Here is a 20,103-nt window from a genome sequence, read left to right on the forward strand (position 1 = left end):
TGTGCTTCACCACCATGGTTTGGCACAAAATCCATGTTACTGCAGCGACTGCACCAATCCACTGGTCAATCTCACTTCCCTCTATCCTGACTCGTCAACCAGACTCTTAGGTAAACTCCACTACTTGGGGTAGCTGTTCCTCCCTCACGTGGTGAGAAAAATCCATTCCTCAGATTTGAAGGTGCTGACCCTCACCCTGAATGCAGCACACTCAGCTGTGAATTTCTCCAGTATGTGCCAAAGATTACAGTCAGATGAGACAAAGGGGCAATACCATCCACAAATAACAAAGATACAATTCTCAGGCTGTATATACTCAAAACCTAAATGTGTAGAAGTTAACCTTAATCTTTTAATTAACAGGGGCTTAATAAACATGCACACATCTTAGAAAAGGGCTATGTTAGATAAGTCAAATACTTTTTACTAAACCACCACATAATAAGGATAAAGCTGATATATAAACTAATAATGGACAGCTGAAGATGTTGGTCTCCACCTTTAGGAATAAAGATCTGAAATAGGATGGACTCTGTGTGAATCTTACAGCAAAAAACAAAGCCTGAAACAGTTCACACCAACAAAGAGGTTAAAGTGATGTTTTAACATACTGTATATTACTGCACTTGGCCCTTTCCCATGACTTTGAATTCATTAAGTTGCAACACACGAAAGCTGTTTTCTCTTAGACAGACAAACCAATTATTTTGAATTTTCTCAAGATATTTTCCCTTCTCAATGCATATTTTTCAAGTAGCACTTGCAAAGTCATTCTTTTTTGGAAATTCCATGTTGTCCTTTCCTTAGTAACAATGCAGAAAATATGTTTGAAGTGACAAAAATATGTTTCTGTAGCCCACCAGCCTTCAGTGTTCGGTATTCACAGTTATGGCAAGTCTCCAAAGTATGTTTTTCATAAACATTGCCATCTAGCCGTTCAGGATTTCATTGTAAACCTTACAGAAATAATCAACTTCTGATTAAACTTTATAATCCCTACTATAGCCTCAGATAAGAAACAATGTATGCAACTGCTTTGCCGTTGTCTTGTCCAATCATTTTTATGGAACATTTAAAAAGTATAAAAAAACACCATTTATTACTGTTGGGAGCAAGATATTAGGAGAGTAATGTACTATTAAAATTATTTGGATACCAAAACCAAAGCCATAATGCAAACCTTCATTATAAACACACCCTGCTCATGCCAGATAGTGCTTGATGTTTCTCAGCTGTTGCCAAATATTTTTACCGTATTGGGATGGGTTTCAAATAAGACATGACATGCAAATGATATGTCATACAGTGCTTTATGTGCAAGCTTGGAGGATGCACAATGTGCTAACTTAGCAGCAAATCAAATTTAAATTAATAACTTCCTTATTAAGAACCTTCATGAAAGAATTACCATACAGTCTCATATTCCCCAAAGGAATATAAGTGCATAAGGAAAGTTAAAGACAAGAGGAGGCCATTTGTCTGGTAGTAGCAACTTAATCCAAGGATATCACAAAATAAAAGATATTCATCAGGACTGCAAGATTGATTCCCATGCATGAACAATCAGTTGGCCTACTAAATAAGAAAACAATAAGAATTTAGAACCTCAATAACTAATGACATTCAGATATACCTCGGGCTGAAACAAATGAGTACATTAGAGGCTCGTCTGCTATCTTCCAAGGGATTCCTACTTCCATTATTTGGTATGACAGTTTTCTTGGTTATGGTCTCATACTTAAAAGCTCAAATACAGACTGGGCTCCGTATCTATTAAATTCAAATCTAATGTTTATTTCAGCATCCTATTCAATTTCTACAAGGTCTCCAAAAACCCTGCAATCTACCTTATTGTGACAAACAACATGCCTATAGTCTTGAATAGATGTCCTTCTTCTCCTTGTCTCAATTCCACTTGTTAAAGAAGAGATTTTGACAGAGAATGAAGATGGTATTTAAAACTTAATTATAAACTGCACGGCTTCTTTACTACTTGACCTAGGCATTTACAAGTTATGGAAATACCACATGGGCATAGGACCAGGCAGAAAGGAACATAAATGACAAGTATGTCTTCTGTAAATCCTTTGCATTAAAAACCTATTATGTGTTATACAGCAATATTCCATTATTACATCTGAGATTTACAAAAAATGTGTTAAGTATTTATTTATGTAGAATGAGATGGAAACCTAAAGAAGTAGTGACTATAGAACCTGTATTCTGAAAGGAAAGAAAAAGTAATTTCCATTATAAAACATGCAAATTATATGTGAAAATGCCACTAAAGGTCTTGTACATACAATATCTCTGTTAATTATCACTTTTTTAAATAAAAATAATTTACCAGAAATTGTTAATGGAAAATGTCCTTGAAAATTCTCACTGTTCCGTTTGCCAAACTGCACAGATGACATGTGCAGGATTTAGAATTTTTCTAGCTAGCCTGGGTGTAAAATTCAACCCACCAGGTGCTTCAGCTGTAGTGTACTACTTGTGAGCCAAGAGCACAGCCTCCGCTGAGTCAGTGACACTGAACTGTCCAGTTGACCTGACAGAGCAATGAATAAACTTGTTAGCCATCTGCAAAGGGACAGAAAGTGTATAGGAAAGGGTACGGACCACCATCTTTGAACACATGCAATGAAAGAATGTTCAAATCAAGTTGCTATGCTGTAATGTACTGTATGTTTAAACAATGAATTCTGAAACCTCTGAAAGTCTCTCATGTTCAAGAAATCCAAAAATGAATAGATCTTTTCTGTCTGTATTCATCCAAACAGTTAATTTGGAAATGAAAAGTTACCCTGTAAAGTACATGTGGTCTCAGTTAGAATATATCTGTTGGATTATGTGTGGAAATAGTGGCACCAACTAGTCTAATATCTGCGGTTCATGGCCACATTGCTATTGATACATGAGCTTTAGTATTTTTATGTGTGAAGTCAGCTTTGGTCTTAACACTGAAAAATGTAAACTGTTTTCATAAAGGCACTTTCGTCCATTCAAAACCTGAACCACATCAATGCTCTGATCAGTGCCTTTAAGTATATTTTCATAACCCACTGTAGACACAGATACAAGCACTGAGAACAAATACTGTAATTGGACACTGGGCCTCAAGAGAAACCACTCTCTGGCAAAAGAAGACTACCCTACAACCCAAGTAGTTCAAGGAAAATCTCTGTAATAATTTGTATGTAATCTCTAAGAGATGTAGGAAACTATTAGGGATAATAAATATGTACTGCCAAAACTAGCCACTAACTACACTTTCAGTTGATTTAAGACTGGCAATTTGCTCCTACTGGTCCTGTATTTCAGCTGACTTTACCCTTTCTGACATCAGGCAATTTATAAAAGCAGGCCTCTCACTGCTTTTATAAAACAGAGGGGTCAAGGTCACCCAGGAACCTGCAGGTTTATAAAGGTAGTTCGCAGAAGCCAGATGGATGAGAATAGCTGAAGACAAATTTTTGTGCAAGAGCCATGGGGAGTCCTTCATCAGCTTATTGGACAGAAAAAAAACTGGATAAACGCTGAAGACTATGGTGGTGGTTAAAAAAAGAACAATTCCTTTACAGAACTGCATGCAACTGATGAGCAAGGAAAAACAAACAACAGCTACAGCAGCAGGGAGGGGACCTCGGGGATCTGGTTTCATTCTTTCTAGCCATGATGATGCAATACGAAGAGCTGTTTATATCCTAGCAGGGCCATAAACCTGGAGCACCAAGGGAAAAGGAAGCTGCCAGCTACCCGTAAGTAGCATATCAGTGGAATCGGGTATATTTCCATATCTTTAACATGGCCCCTCATTAACCGTTCATTTCCAGGCAAGCTGCTGTTCACAAATGAATCCACTGACACAGAGGTTGGAAAGTAGCACTCAAGTTATGCATAAACTGTTTTAGACTGAAAAAAAACATGCAAAATGTGTAAAACAGTGAACACACATAGCAAGCAAAATTGCCTTATTTAGCTGCTATCCTTAGCTGCACTGTGCTTTCCAGGAATTCACAAAAGATAATAGATTAAACAGATAAAAGATAAAATTCCATGTGTTTCAGCAGCCTCTTGTTTTGAGACTGTTTCAAACACTTTAATAATTGTCTGAAACTTATTGGTTATTGTCTGAAATTTATGGGTTACAAAATACAACTTCTGTCAAAGTCAGTTTAAGCACATTATACTGTATTTAGTGTTAACATTACAGAAGAGTATTACTTCTGTGATCATACTGTAACCTCGACATGTTCATTAAAACCCATTTCACAAGCCCATTTTTCAATTTCCACTTTAGTGCTCCAGATTTCCTAAGAGTGAACATTAACATTTTTTTTTTCCAGAAGATTAACATCTTTACACATAAACCCAATTGGACCATCACGGAAGTAAATTAATCATTCTTTTCTGTCTTACAATAAATCCCTAATTACACATCTCTCACGAAAGAAATAGTAAAAAATCTGGTCAATTTAACTAATACATTTTTTAAATCCCTATTCAAGAAATGGGAAATTATAAAAGCCTTCGGCACTGAAAGCATAAAGATGAAATAACTAAAATCCTAAAGTTATACTATATACACTTCACAAACACATTGCTATTTTTTGTCACAAAATATAACTGTTGCACGTATATACCAAATGTATGATTTAAATAAACACATGTGCATGCATTCAATAAACCTACACAGTTTTTGAGGCCTTCACTGCCTGCCACTAAATTATTAAAGTATGGTATGATTTATTAAAACTGTACAGCCATCTTCCCATAAAGGCCTTTGGTGTCCATTGAAGCAGACAGAGCAAAGTCATGTCTCCAGCAGAGAGTATTTTTTTGCCAGAAGAGTCCAACTGTTTACATCTGTGGGACTGCAAAAAAAAAAGTCTGGACCCACACCAGAGAGTTCACATTTTGCGAATGAGCATGTGACTCCGCAAACAAGCAACTGCTGCATCATGATGTACACATGGGGCTCAATCTCATGTCTAAACCCATGATACTCAATCAGCTCTGGCCAAAGCTTGAGTGTAGAACTGGTTTAAAGAGCTCAGGTAAAATGGCACAATTAATCTCGCACTGCGTTCACAATCTGACCCTGTACTCCCTAGGCTCTCTCCTGTTGGTCCAAGACCAATAAGACAAATTTCAAATTGGGAGCAGGGAAGAAAACAAATGTGCTGCGAGACTTTGGCAAAATGAAAATTGTGTCAAACTTCAATAGTGCAGATCAATTACAGTACATGAAACCAACTAAACCCTTTTCATTTTGACACACAGCAGAAAGGCCAAGGCACTATATGAATGCTGCGTTTTCCCCTTTTTGTCCAGGAGGAATTCAGCATACACTCAACAGATGAGCCCTTCACGGGACAAACAAAAGAAAAACAAGCAGTACATGCCAAGGACAATATTGGAAAAAAACATTGGAAAAGAACAAGAAAAGTTATCAGGAAAAAATACTGCAGAGTACTACCATCAGCTGAAACAAAATAACAATATCAAAGTACGGTCTTGCACATACAACCACTGCTGCTGTTAGTACTTGTAATAAGCTTGTTTTCTAACTGCAAAAAAGATTACAATCTGTTATGTAAATGTATTTGTACTTAAATCTGCTTATATGAAAATCTGTGTTTCAATAACATTAACAATAACAAAATAATGAGTGATATAATTTGGCAAGATGTGTAAAAAAAAGGAAAGGAGGCCATAAAATTGCAGAAGGATTATATTTAAGAATTACAGAAAATTAAAAGGAATATTTAGTTAAGCAGTCTTAAATAGTTAGTAGAATAACAGTATCTGGTTAATACCCTTAATAACCTCATACTGATCCATTCATTTTCTATCCACTTCTTCCGATTCAGAGCCTATCCTAGCAAGAAACAGCGCAAGGCTGGGCACACCCTGGACAGGATACCAGTCCAGGACAGACACACGCACACATTCACACCGGGGTCAGCTTCCCAGGAGCCAATTAATCTACAGTATGTTTTTGGACTGTGGGAGGAGACTCAGGCAAACATACAAACTCCATGCAGACAGTACCCCAGCTCCGGAACTGAACCCAGGGTCCCAGTGTTGTGAGGCAGCAATGATAACCACTGCTCCACCGTGCTGCATTAATAGGTAAAGCACAGAGAGTTAAACACAGTACACTGCAAAGCACTACAAAACCAGAGGAAAACTGTAATATTGTGGACATTTACTAAAGAGAACTTTCTATAAGGGCATCTGGTACATTTCTTCAAAGAGCTATAAAGTTACGTGGTATAACCAATGAACACAAATAACTTCATCACCTGCAATAGATCAACAATACAGTATCAAGCAAATTTACTTTGATAGAGGCTATGTTAAAAAGTGTATTGAGTGTATTGCAGCCAAATATTTGAAATGCACTTCTAACTATAAAAATGCTTATCATGGTTAAAACATGGCATTTAAAAGTCAAGACAATTACAACAAACACTATGCAAAACAGCAGTATCAGCTTAATTCATATCTGATTAGAAAAGAAAAACAGAGTTTACATCAGAAAAAATTAAATCATTTGGTTTCTATTACAGTATGCTGGACATTGTAACTATCACACAATTCTACTAAATATGAAATTAAAAAAACAACCACACACTTATTCATGCTCATGTAGTGATCATGCCTACAATACAGTAAATATATACGCTTATGACCGTTATTTTTAAAATAGCATCAGCTCTTATCCAGGGATTTCTCATTTCTCTTTGAGGTGCATCTGTACCCAGGCTGTCTAATATGGAAAGATCTCTCCCAACACGTAAGTAATGCAAACGTTTAAAATTAGAAGCAACATCAGCTTTCTTCCGGACACTTCCAGGTTAGAAATAACACTCAGTTACCGAAGAAGGAGCTATTTATAAACACTTCCATATCCGTTCTGCTTGAAAAGGACATGTGACTTTAGTCTATCCTGGGCAACCTGCTTCCCTGATTTTCAATACACCAGCAGCTGTTGCAGCTCAAAAATACCTCATGACTTCACAGAAAGAACAAGTCACCAAATATGCCTGGCTTTCTAGGTCTCCAAACGTAACAGTGTCACCTAATGACCTCTGTAATTAATTCAAGGTCTACCACATAAAGGAATATTTTTTCCAAATCCAGTGCAGAGCGGAATTGTTCCCTAACTTTAAGCCAATTCTTCTCATCAGAGCAAGGCCTACGAGCACAGAGTCTCTGAAGTTGCTGAATGTGAGCAAGAGTTTGCAAATTACACTCAAGGTGATCTGTCACTGGGTCATTTCAGGGCTGTGACTTTTTGTTTGTAAATGTGAAGTAAACATAGCAGAGTAGTTATAATTTACTTATCCTTAATTACTTTAGCCAAACTTTAAACCTGAATCAAGGGAATACTGGAAACATGTCCATGAACTTAAAATGACTAACTCATTTTGGACACTGTATTGTATATGTAGCCTAGGTATTACAATTATTACACACTAACACACTGCAAATATTCAGCCCCTATACTGTGAAAATACAGTGTTCTATACAGTGAAGAAAGGCAAGGTAAATTACTTTCTGAATAAACAGCAGTAAGTAACTTGTGATCAGCTCACTATACCAATACAGGCTGAATCAAAATGAAAAAAATGGAATAACCCAGTGGTCTTTACCAGGACCACAGCCCTGTACCAGCAGGCAAAGGAAAGGGAAACTCCATGGAAACAAGAATTCCATCTGTAAGAAACAAATCTCCTCTTCACTGGCTAAAAATGAGCGAGCTCCTGAGAATAAGAGCTATTAACTAGCCTGGGATACCCAACTATTGTAATTATTCATCTTAAAATTGCAAGCACATTCATAGAATAGGGGATACTGAAACTATAACCTTCAATTGGTATTTTTTATCCAGTAGTCTGGTTCAGTCTTTCTAGGCTTCTTTCTAAAATATGTTTCTAAAAAACATACTTAAAACCTTTGTTGAATAATTCTCTATAGGTACTGTGGACTCATCTACTTTATTTCATTGTTGAGATGTTTGGAATTTTTTAATTGGTCTGTGATTCTACACAATTGTAATTTTTGGAATTGTTAATACATAATTCTAGTCTTGTCGCTTACATGAATTCTTGCATTGATTTAAAAGCAATATGATTACTGAATCCAATGCTAACAAGTGTGCAATATGTAGGTGTTTTAACCCATCATAGCTATACGATTGGCTTTAATGAGGTGACATTCAAATTGCACATTGCAGTTTTCTGAAATGTTGGCTAGTTATGAAGAATAGTTTAATATTAGTATAATCACCACACTTATTTCACCAATGAAGATTGGAAAACCTGGGTATAACCTTACGTTATTCAATTTCATGATACTTCAATTCCCTAGATATTTACAATGATTTAGCGACTCTACCTTCAGATGGATTTTGTTCCAGTATTTGCTTGTTAATTGGAACTAATTCTTTCTTTTCCTCTTTAATAAACTTCAAACCTCTTAAAGAAAAAATGAAGAGTTAAAAGCTTAATGTTCAGACAGAGCAAACAATATATGAGTTTCTTTCATCAGTTTAGCCCTGAAAGCCACATTACGGTCTACTGTTCAAACATGCACTGTATCTGTTGTATCAGGTTTTAGAGAATCACATTATAATGTCAATATATCTTGTGGATTAAAAAGGACAATGATGTGGTTTTTCTTCTAAAGGGTTTTTTTCTATCTACTGTGAATAATAAGAGATTGTAGTAACATTTTATAAAACCCAATGGCTGAACTCCTAAAGAGTAGACAGATCCCTCCAGGTTTTTAAAGCACTTGCTGCTATGTGTTTCTCATCAACACAGAAATAAATGCAATCCTACTGCACTTTAGACAACTTAGGTGTTCCAGCTGTGCTGCAGGAAAATTATGCTCAGTTGCTGGAGGGCATAGTTTCAGATAGGCATAATGTATCTTAATATTCATTTTACATTGATACTATAAAATCAAAGTAGTAGTAGGCATGCCCTACATACAAGCAAAAGGATTCAGGCTTTGAAAGCATTATTTTTTCTAATTATACAAATACATATAAAGCAATAAGGGATCAATCACAAAGTAAGAAGGAGGAACATTGTGGTCTTCAGGTTTTATGCAGATTTTATGTAGTTCTAAGTATTTGTGTATCCCTAGCAGGCCTTCATTTTTATGGATGAAATTACACAGCAATCACATGTGAACCAATGTCTTATCTTTAACGTAATTGCTAAAATTGGGCTACATAGTTCTTCAAAAGAAATTCTTCAATTCAAAGAGAATGCAGACATTTTTACCTGTACAAGAATTGTCTGTTAGCAGGATTCACCAGCAACATTGAGTTGACTACATGGCAAATGTGCTCTTCACAGCAATTCAGTTTTCCTCTTGTTATATATGAAAAATATCTAGAGGTACACCAACGCTGCTGTCAACTATAAGATGAAAGTTGGCAAAAATTGAATTTATATCACTTAATAAATTTGTACTGTAACTAAGCATAAACAAGGAAAAATGCCAATGCAGACAAAATGCATGACTTTCAGAGTTTGCATGAAGTTTAATGAAGACTACCAAATAATGTACTTATGAATGAGCTCAAACAACTGTTACACATCTAGAACAGTTTAAATGCTGCTTGCGCCTACTGTATCAGTCTTACGTGGATCAGCCAGCAGCCATATCACCCTGCAACTCACAACTGACAACCCACTGAAGCTAAGCAGGTGTGAGCCTGGTCAGTACCTGGATGGGAGACCTCCTGGAAAAAACTAAGGTTGCTGCTGGAAGTGGTGTTAGTAGGGCCAGCAGGGGGCGCTCACCCTGCGGTCTATGTGGGTCCTAGTGCCCCAGTGTAGTGACGGGAACACTATACTGCAAACAGACGCCGTCCTTCGGATGAGATCTCGAAAAGAGTAGGGGTGTAACCCTGGCATCCTTGACGAATTTCCCATTGGCCCTCCTAATAATCCCCCTCTATGAATTGGCTACGTTACTCTGCTCTCCTCCCCACTAATAGTTGATGTGTGGTGAGCGTTCTGGCGCACTATGGCTGCCGTCACATCATCCAGGTGGGGCTGCACATTGGTGGTGGTGGAGGGGAGCCCATCAGTCCCCATTACCTGTAAAGGGCTTTGAGTGGAGTGTCCAGAAAAGTGCTATATAAGAGCATAATTATTATTTGTCACAATCTGTTTAACTTTTATCATGAACTTGTATGTTGTATCAGTGTTAGTATTTCAGATTTGTACTGGTAGCATCCATTGAAAGGTTCAACACCAGGTGTGTCAACTTTAACACAATATTTCTAAATATTTTAATACATTATATGTCTTATAACTACAGTTGTTACAAACCATGCATTTATGAACCCTTTACACACAATGAGCGCATTTCATTGAACTGTGCCAAATCCTATTTACATACAAAGCAATGTAGTTAAAAAGTCAACTGTTGAAACAGAAAACAGCACATTTATTGTAAAAGGTAGGTACAGTAGATGTATAAGAAGCATGGTGAGGGATTGGACATTTTGGCCACTATCAGAACGTAGCACACCTAGGTTAGTTGATACAAAGAAAATGTATCAAAATGTTACAGCAAAGAGATTTTCAGTGAGCAGCCACCAATGAATTATAAGCTTAAGTGTTTTTACAAAAAGATTGTTTTTATATTATTAAACCATGAAGAACGGTAAGGTTTTGCGGCATGATGATAAACATCATCCACAGCAACAATTTCTTGAGAACTTATTGAAAGACTCGTCTGTTACAACTGCCCTAACAATGAGGACAGTCTCTTTGAAATAAAATGTTTGACTGGAAGCTAGGATTTTGAAACAGCTCAAAGCAAAATTATTTTTTCTTTTTATATTTCTGACCTCACATAATGCCAGCCTTGTCTTTGCAATGGTTTTGTGCATAGTTGTCTCTCTATAATGCCTTCTTTATAGCACCAGCCCAGCTTACTGCCAAAGTACACTGGTCTGTAACTTCTAAAACTGTATCACCCACCATTGCAGACTTATAATGAATAATGACTATTTTAATGTCATATTACCTTCCAGCTTGCCATCTGTAGAATCAAAAGGAGTTTTTTAAAATTATTTTAGTTGTGTTACATAGATTTTAGAGTTACATTTGTTACATTAAATGCTTTTTAAAACCAATAAATCACTGAAGTCAGGTCTGACACATTTGATGCACTTTTGTTCAAACCTTCTTTGAAATATATGTTGCTTTTTGATCATTCTCTTCTCCCGGTCAGAAAAAAAGTGGTGCAAGATGGAAGATACTGCACAATCAATTTCAGTTCCAATGGATTCCAATTTCTATGCTAAATTTCTATGCTAAAATCCTAACTAAAAAAAAAACAGATAAGAGACAAACTAACAAGCAAGTCAAAGATTTCTGAATGCAGAAAAAATAAACAATGAACAGCAAACTTACATTATGTCATTTGCTTTAATGTTTTGGTTCCCCGAGGAGGAGTTACTCATTTGACTAAATGTGAACTGAGTCAAATGTGAGAACTCACAAATGTCCTGAAGGTTAATCAGTGGGAGGGAGAAATCACAGGTGGCCAGATTTTCAATTAAAAGTTCATTGCTTTTGTGCAGATTTTCAATATTGGCGCACTTGGAGAAGGAGATGTCTTGGCAGCAATTTCAAATTTTAAGCTGCAAATAAACACCTGGAACAGACAACGTACCCAGAGTAAAGCATGCATAGTTCTAACAGCACTGACAAACAGATGAATATATGTGGAAACAAGAAATAGCTCCTTGAATAGACAACCTGGATTCACACTTACACGACATTCTAGGTGTTTTTAAGACAAACACTTTGCACAATAAAAGGACTTAGCAAGCACCATAATAAACTAGGAATCAAGGACACATAGAAAACCTCAAGTCAACATGTAAGCCACACTAACAGGTTTTGCTTAACAGCAGCAGTACATGTCTACAGTTGGGAAGCATGAGTAAAAGACGTAAATATATTTTTACTGACACTGCCATGTCTGCCATGTCAGGAAATCAATATCTGAGCCAGATTTTCTCACGACTCCAACAAGTTTGAGCCCGTCACACAAATGCAATACTTTTGGTCGTTTCATAATTCTTCATCAACACATCATTCGTGAGTAACTATGTTTTTGAGTAAAAAGAAAAGAGCATCCTGTCATAAATTCTAATTTATATCTTCTGTTGCGATCTAAATTTTACAGGTTACTTGTTTTTTTAGATTATATTTCATGTGACAGAACAGTGAACTAGAAAATACTGCACCATGAAATATATACATACCCTAAATACTCTTGCTACTTTTGCCCATTTACAAACAAGCTCTTTTAATACCTATTCTTTTTTCATGAAAACAATGCCAACTAAATTATCCCTGGATCAATATTTTTTAAGTTTCAATAGCCTACTCAATCATGCTTTAGCAGAATAATAAGCACTGTTTTTTTTACTATGAACCTTATAAAACATATTAGAGTGCATAAGTCATTATAAACAACTCACACTCTTCTTCAGAAATACTGATTTTCTGGAACACTCCTTGGCTTTAACCAATTTCAGGCTTGAACAAAATCGTTTTTATGTTTGTTTTTTATAATAAACTATGGTCTCAAGAATGAAAGATTTAAGAGCCAGTTGCACCATACTCCACAGCTTTAATTAAAGAAAAGAAGCAATTCATAGAAAGGCATTATGAATGATGCAGGATTTATAAAAGAAAACAGATTACAACTGCAAAACAAAAATCAGAAAGATTTACAAAATTGAAAATCCTTTTAATGGAGCTTCTGAGCAGGATGCCCCCTGCTTAAAAGCAGATTTTAGCTTTGGGAACTTGGCACACTTTTTCCAACACAGAAACAACATGTTTACAATTTCACTCCGTTTTGGATCTGTTACAATATTGAGTAAGTCTTTATCCCTCAAGTGCTGAACATGGAAGCCTTCTGTGGGTTTCAGAAATACATCCTTTCCAAATTTACAGTTCCTGGCATCTAAGCAAAATCATGCACTGTGGTGTCTGAAATAGAAACTCTTAAAGAACCAGTAATATTTTAAAAATAAATATAAAAAATAAAATAATAATATGGTTCTTTTAATAATCCAACATAATCATTCTCAATTTTAAGACTGTTGTAATGAGACTGCTCATCTAAAGACTGTTTAAAATGTTTGAAGCTACTAACTTTATTCTCTGAAGGATGTTGAGCCGCGGTCTCACCCTGCTTCTCATCTTCTTTAAATGGAATGCTTTTGTGTCTACTTTTAGTTCAGCCATCACACATTCAACATAAAGAATGCATTCAATGCTCTCTGTACGTTAAATTAAATTCACCTATACACCTTTGACATATACCTAGAGAAACCATATAGTTTTTAAACTTTGTTTTACACAATAATCAAGGCTACAACACCCTCAGCTTAGTTAACAGCCAAGTCCTACAGGCTTTGCAATTACTTTTCACTTATTAAAATTATTAAGACCTAAGTCATTTGACTTCTCAGCCAACTAATTAGTTAAACTGAGTAATTAGTAATGTGTGACACCAATTGAAACTGCGGAGATTTTAGAGTTCAGGCGTTTTTTTTCTGAAATGCAAGAGTTTGCACTAAAATTCATGGTGACTACTCAAGGGACTTCTGCCATTCCAATACTTCGCTCCTCCAAAACCCTGTCATTTAAAAAAGGAGCAGTATGCATGCTTTTGTGTGCTTTTTTATTTAATTTCTCAGGTGAAAATATTTGCTATACGTGTTGCACACTTTCCAATTTCTTCTTCTTGTTTTTTCCCCCCATGTGAGCTAAAACACAGAAAAAACATTTTCAAAAGACTGCTCACAGGTTCCCAGAGGAAAAAAAATGGTTTCAGCCTCTATAAACAGTGTACGATATGATACAAAAGTACACAAGACCTCCAAACTGTTTACAGGCCTATTTGTTTCACAAGCAACACAATGCATCACACAGAGATTGTATTAGTAAATAGCCCAACCAGTGCATAAAGACGATAGCCAGAAATGTGCGCGTGTTCCCAGATGCCCCCACATGGTATTGCTAAAAAACTCCTGGAGAAGAAAGCAGGGCTAAAGGAAACTTGCTTTAAAGTGTTAAATGAAACTAACATTATTCGGCAAGTGCCATGATAAAGACAATTCTTGCAGCCACATCTGTTGTAATGCTAGAGTGCACAACAATTCCATTTTGGCACAGTTTTCTGCTCATTTCTGAACTACCTCAGTCAATGTCATGACTCCACTGCATAAGCATCAATGGACGGCCTCAGTGTAAGACAATGTGAAATGTCAATCATTGAAGCTACTTCTTCTCCAGAAAATAACAGCTATAGTCTTCTTTCTAGATTAGAAATTCGGACTGTTCTGAACTGAAAGAATCTCAGTGGTATGCTTTGTGAGGGATTTTCCATCCATCCATTTTCTAACTGCTTTATCCAATTCAGAGTTGTGGGGGAGTCAGATCAGGTAGATTAAGTTTAATGTTATTAGCTTAACTGATAACAGGTAAACAAGTTTGTTTTGCATGCAAGTACTAAAAACAAACTATAAATACAAATTATTAAACACTGAGCTAAAAGAAGCTACCAACGAAAAAGATGTACTGTAGCTGTTTATGTTGACACATGACTTACATCTATTAAAGAACAAACAGAAGCAATAAAAAGGCAAATAAAGTAGTGGATATATAGCAAGAAGTGCAGAACTTAAAGCAAGGGATGTTATGTTAAAATTGTGTAATACACTAGTAAGGCCTCATTTAACATATTGTGGACAACTGTCGTCACTTCATTACAGAAGAGGCATTGTAATTCCGGTATCCGTTAAGAAAAGAGCAACCAGATACATTCTGAGACTAAAGGGAATGCCCTAATCTAACAGGCTGATGGAACTGGACCTTTAGGTCTGGAAAAGAAAAAAAGAGAAGAGAAGGAAAAAGAGAAGGCTATAAGGGAACCTTATACAAGTATTGATAATCCAAGCTATTGTCAATCCAGTGGCCTTCTTCAAAATAAACATCTATCCATCCATTGACCACACAGGTCAAAAAGAAAGCAGACAAGACAATCTTCCTAAGAACATTCATTTCTGGCACATTATAATAAAAAATTAAAGAAATATTGAAATACTATTTCTACTATTTAATTAATACTATTCATCCAAATATAAGATTTCTGACTTCAAAGGGACCATTGCACACCACATAGCGTACTAAGTATAGGCCTATCCAGCTTCTCTCTTTTATCCTGGCAAGAATACTTTGGTTGACACAGAGTCAAAGGTTGACAGTCTTTTACCAGAAAGGGTTCCATATACTTATTTGGCAATATGAGCAAGGAGGCATTTTTAAAATTGCGACTGAATCTGCTGGACTTGCTCAAAGGCAGACCAGCTTTAATCACACTGCAACAATATTAGGGCTTAGGAAAAGATCATAGTCATGTGTTTTGGAAAATTTGCAGCCAGAAATGCTGCAAGTGAGCTGATGTGCATGACTGCAGTTTGATTTATTGATGACAAAGTCCTGGATACTCGCAAAGGGTTGAGTTTTTTTACGTTTTCCAGTGACATCATTTGACAACACTTGAGCACAAGTATTGGTTAGTAGCACAAGAAGGATCACAAAGGAATGTGTAAATGGAAGACTTTATTTTGGTGGAGGTATCATAGTAGAGTGATGGGCAATTTATTCTACATTTAGAAGTTGGTAATCTCACTTCCTAGCATTAGGCTGACCAAATGTTCATACTTTGTTGTGAAAAACATCAATGTCAATGTAATGCCCTGATATTTCAATAAAATAGTGCTAGTTCCACATAAAGTTCCACATAGAACTACCCATGTCCCTCTGTGATGAATGTTATACATTTGCCTGCTGTGCTCTATCTAATCTCGCTTCTCTAGGAGAAAGTTTAAGTGTGAAGCATATCATATGCAAAGAAATAACATCACTAATCATATACTGTACAGTTGTGCTGTATGGAATGCCAAAAATGCACACTTTTCATCATAATCTGGTTACCAGCAGCATACTCCAACAAATCTTTCATAAATCATAAATACTTGTGATTCCTTTCAAACTGTTGATCACAACATCTTAAATGTGTTAAAAAATTGAATTTGCAATACTGAGACTGTTCTCTCTCCATCTAAATCTTATTTGCACAATACAACACAGTTTGTATCACTTAGTCATTGTACTTTTGGAACAAAAGCTCTTGGTACTGGTGTGTCCCAGAGTCTATATTAGGTCCTCTCTTGTTTACCACCCATGTTGCTCTGAGGTCAAATACTTCAGAAACATAGCATTGTACATCATATCTATGCTGACCCACTCAGATTTACTTAATGAGCTAAATAAATTGTGCTTAAAAAAGCTGCTCAAGTCCTGACAAAATTTAAATCAGGATCTCAATTCACTACTCTGTTGCAATCCCTTTACTGGTTACAGAGCAGCTTTAAAGATCTTACATTTTTTTAAACATACAAAGCTTTACATAACCTTGGTCCACTGTATTTGAGAAACCTTCTGCAACCATATATTTCCTATTTTGTGCCCTGTGTCCACGAGGTGCAGGTATATTGTTTGTGTCACAAACAGGCTTGAAAATTACGGGTGACTCAGCTTTTGTTGTCTGAATTCTTTGTCCGTATCCGACACAAACTCTTGAGTCTGTAAATAGTCCTACAGCTCTTCTGAAGTCTTACTGTTATGCACGCCGAAGTATTTTCCATCCTAAAATACTGTTCACTCTTTCGATATTTTCTGGTGATGTCTGCATGATTACTCTATAAAAAATGTTGTTTAAGGTAAAATGAGTATTATTTTATAACTCGGCTGCCACACCTGTAATCCATGACATACATCAATGTACAGTACGTGTGCGTTATCGGTAGGGGGGCTGAAATACAAAAAATGTACCAGGCAAATACTTTAGGCGCTTTCAAGCTGTTTACGTCTGTTCAATCACCTACAATTTTTGCATTCGAAACATCACAACCTACAGAAAGTGTCACAATGTAACCAGCAACAAACTACGCGTCGGCGTACAGCCTAACTTCAAGATTTTGTTGTGTTCACTGTACTTTCATTCCGTAATGTGCGCTGATTCAATTTAAAAAAAAAACATCATACAATAATTTCGGCATAATATTTTATTTAAGAAAGTGAATATAACCCAAAAAGATTACATTAAGCCCCGGAGCCCTTGATTTCCAAGTTCAGTCACACTTACCCATGTTGTATCCATAAGGAGACTCGCTGGCTCCGTCCTGTAAACTCGCCAAGATTTCTCCTTTTCCGACGTCGCTGTCTCCGACCAGCAGAAACTTGAGCAGAAAGTCGTAAGCCCTTGCGGGACTACCCTTGTTGGTCATCCTCCTGGCATATCACCTCCAATGTCCCATAATGGAACAAACGCAACCTGCTGGTTCACTTCGCTTCGCTGTGAATTTTTCCCCACGGACGTTGTGTGGCAAAGATGTCACTGAACAAGTTTTCACACGCGCGTCAGTGTCATTGTTCCAGAAACTTTTTTTTCCAGATCCCTAACGAATACCACTTTCTCACACCTTATTAATTTTTTCCCCGAAACAAAAGACCTCCTTCACCGCATTACACCTAGAAAATACTTCATGCTACTTATTGAAAACAAGGCAATTCCGACGTCTCCTTCTGGAGTAGCTTAGCTCTCATTCACAGTGACGCTGATATAGTCCGTTTAATCACCCTAGCAGTAGAAGTATGGCAATACCACCCAAAATTAAAATGCCATTTAGAAAAATTGGGAAAACAGCATCAACGTCAAATTTAATGCAATAAATTAAACTCGGTGATAACTCAGTCGAACACATAAAATATGCAAAGTCCTTATTACGAGAACATCCAGACCGTCAATGATTAACTGTATTTGCAATTATATTTTAATTATGTCAGCTGAAACCTTAGCCAGCAAAAGTCAATGTCCGTTGTCTCACAGTCCTATGCTTTAATAACTGCATCGCAAGTTACCTGAGAATTTAAAACTTCACCATGACCGAGTTCTCTGTTATCGCGAGCGAAAGGGTATAACAATGTCATTTCGAAAAACATCTTTTCTCGGATTGCAAACGACACTGCTCTTGGTTCATGCGTTGCTTCTGTCTGGATCCACCACTAGTATACTTCACTAGCCTGTCTGTAGTCCTGCCCATGTACTCTCTAATTCGTTCTTCTGCTGAGTTGCTAGGGTATCTCCTCTACATCATTGGATAAGATACACGTTTGTCAAATTCAGCAATGCCCGCAGGACATCCTTGTAGGGCGGAGCTCAAGTGGCAGAGTTTGCAAAGGGGGCGGGGTGCTATTTGTTATTGTTTACCACTATTTGACAGACGCACGCGTAGCCAGAGAAGCATTTAATGTAATTATCCTGATTTGCAATGCTAATAAAGTAACATATGTAATACATTCACAGAGACTGTAAAAATACGTATTCACAAAATGGCCAGGAGTTTAAAATAACTACTAGACCCTATTACAAATCTGTTCACGCTAATACCTGCTAATATAGTATTAACTACTAATAACAATACTGAGAGGACTGTCCATGTGAAGTATTGTTAGAAATTGTCACCGGCCTTTCATTGATACTGTGCTGGATGAAGGCGTCCTCAAGATTTTACAATCTGTTGTCTTCAACTGTTCGCATCCAAACATACTATATAGAATACGCAAGAAAGCAGGTTTGGTGCTGTGTACACCACTGTACTTGTATACGTGATAGCTTATACAGTACGTATTGGCCGATATAAAAGGCACAGGTAAGAAACTGAAGGATTAAGCAGCATCACTAAAGACCTGTGGAGAAGTACAGATGGATGTTAAGCCGCTACTGTAATATTAGAGACTAACCGTTCGATTCGCTGGATGATATTTGGACGGTGGATGGCAGTTATGTAAGGGAAAGCAGTTGTCTCATCCACTGTATATTGTGTAATTCCAAGATCCTGTTACATGCAAACAAGGCAGAGTAGCGGAGATAACGCAGATACAACAGAGCAGGAATGTGAATGCCTTTCAACTTTGTTTATATTTTATATGTATTATATATTATTTTTTTCAAATATTTAATGGAAAGATTAATTTTAAAGAAACTCGTTTTAAACATATGCATCTGACAACTGAACCACATAAAAAACGTTTGCAGCAAGAGCTGTCCATTTGACCTATCTAGTTTTTTGGCTGATATTAGCGTATCAGCAGCCATATCACCCTGCAGCTCACAACTGGCAACCCACTGAAGCTAAGCAGGTGTGAGTCTGGTCAGTACCTGGATGGGAGACCTGGGAAAATCTAAGGTTGCTGCTGGAAGAGGTGTTGGTGGTGCCAGCAGGGGGCGCCCTGCTGGCGCAGGGGGCGCTCACCCTGCTGTCCATGTGGGTCCTAATGCCTCAGTATAGTGACAGGGACACTATACTGTAAACAGGTGCTGTCCTTTGGATGAGATGTGAAACTCTGAGAGTTTAACCCTGGTGTCCTGGCCAAATTTCCCATTGGTCCTTATATGGCCTCCTAATAATCCCCCTCTATGAATTAGCTACGTTACTCTGCTCTCCTCTAATAGCTAATGGTGAGCTGTTGCATCATCCAGGTGGATTGGTGGTGGAAGGGAGTCCCCATTACCTCTGGACACTTTGAGGGGAGTGTCCAGAAAAGCACTATACTGTATAAGTGTAAGCAATTATTATTAATGAAACCATGAGGTTTCTTGAAGCATCCCATGGGGTCAGCTTTAACAACACAACTGAGTAGTTTGTTCCAGATTTCTACAAATGAAAAGAAATACTGTCTACCAAATGGCAGGACTGCTATTTGAGTGAGACTAAATTTCACTGATCTGCATTGTCAGTGAATCCCTGTCGGACACAATGTGATACTGGAACTATGAGGTAGCAGAACTTTGAACAGTGGTCTTATAGACTATGATTATCACTAGCTTTGGTCTCCTAAAGCTATTTCAGATAAACGAGTCTAGAAATATGGTCAATTTTGGCTTCTGAAACTATATACAGTATTT

General features: G+C 37.0%; 1 protein-coding gene across 1 annotated transcript in view; it reads right to left on the bottom strand.

The window, feature by feature from the left end:
* The window catches only part of rab40b (RAB40B, member RAS oncogene family), a 50,291-nt gene extending 32,079 nt beyond the window's left edge, over positions 1-18,212 (bottom strand). The window contains exons 1-2 of the mRNA XM_015356679.2: positions 18,057-18,212; positions 17,281-17,532 (exon numbers count right to left, since the gene is read on the bottom strand). Coding sequence (XP_015212165.1) covers positions 17,281-17,422 — 142 coding nt within the window. The 5' untranslated portion in view covers positions 17,423-17,532; positions 18,057-18,212. The remainder of the gene's footprint in view (positions 1-17,280; positions 17,533-18,056) is intronic.
* Positions 18,213-20,103: the final 1,891 nt, after the last annotated feature.

Source organism: Lepisosteus oculatus, chromosome 9, assembly GCF_040954835.1.
Source record: "Lepisosteus oculatus isolate fLepOcu1 chromosome 9, fLepOcu1.hap2, whole genome shotgun sequence".
In the NCBI taxonomy this organism is placed as follows: Eukaryota; Metazoa; Chordata; class Actinopteri; order Semionotiformes; family Lepisosteidae; genus Lepisosteus; species Lepisosteus oculatus.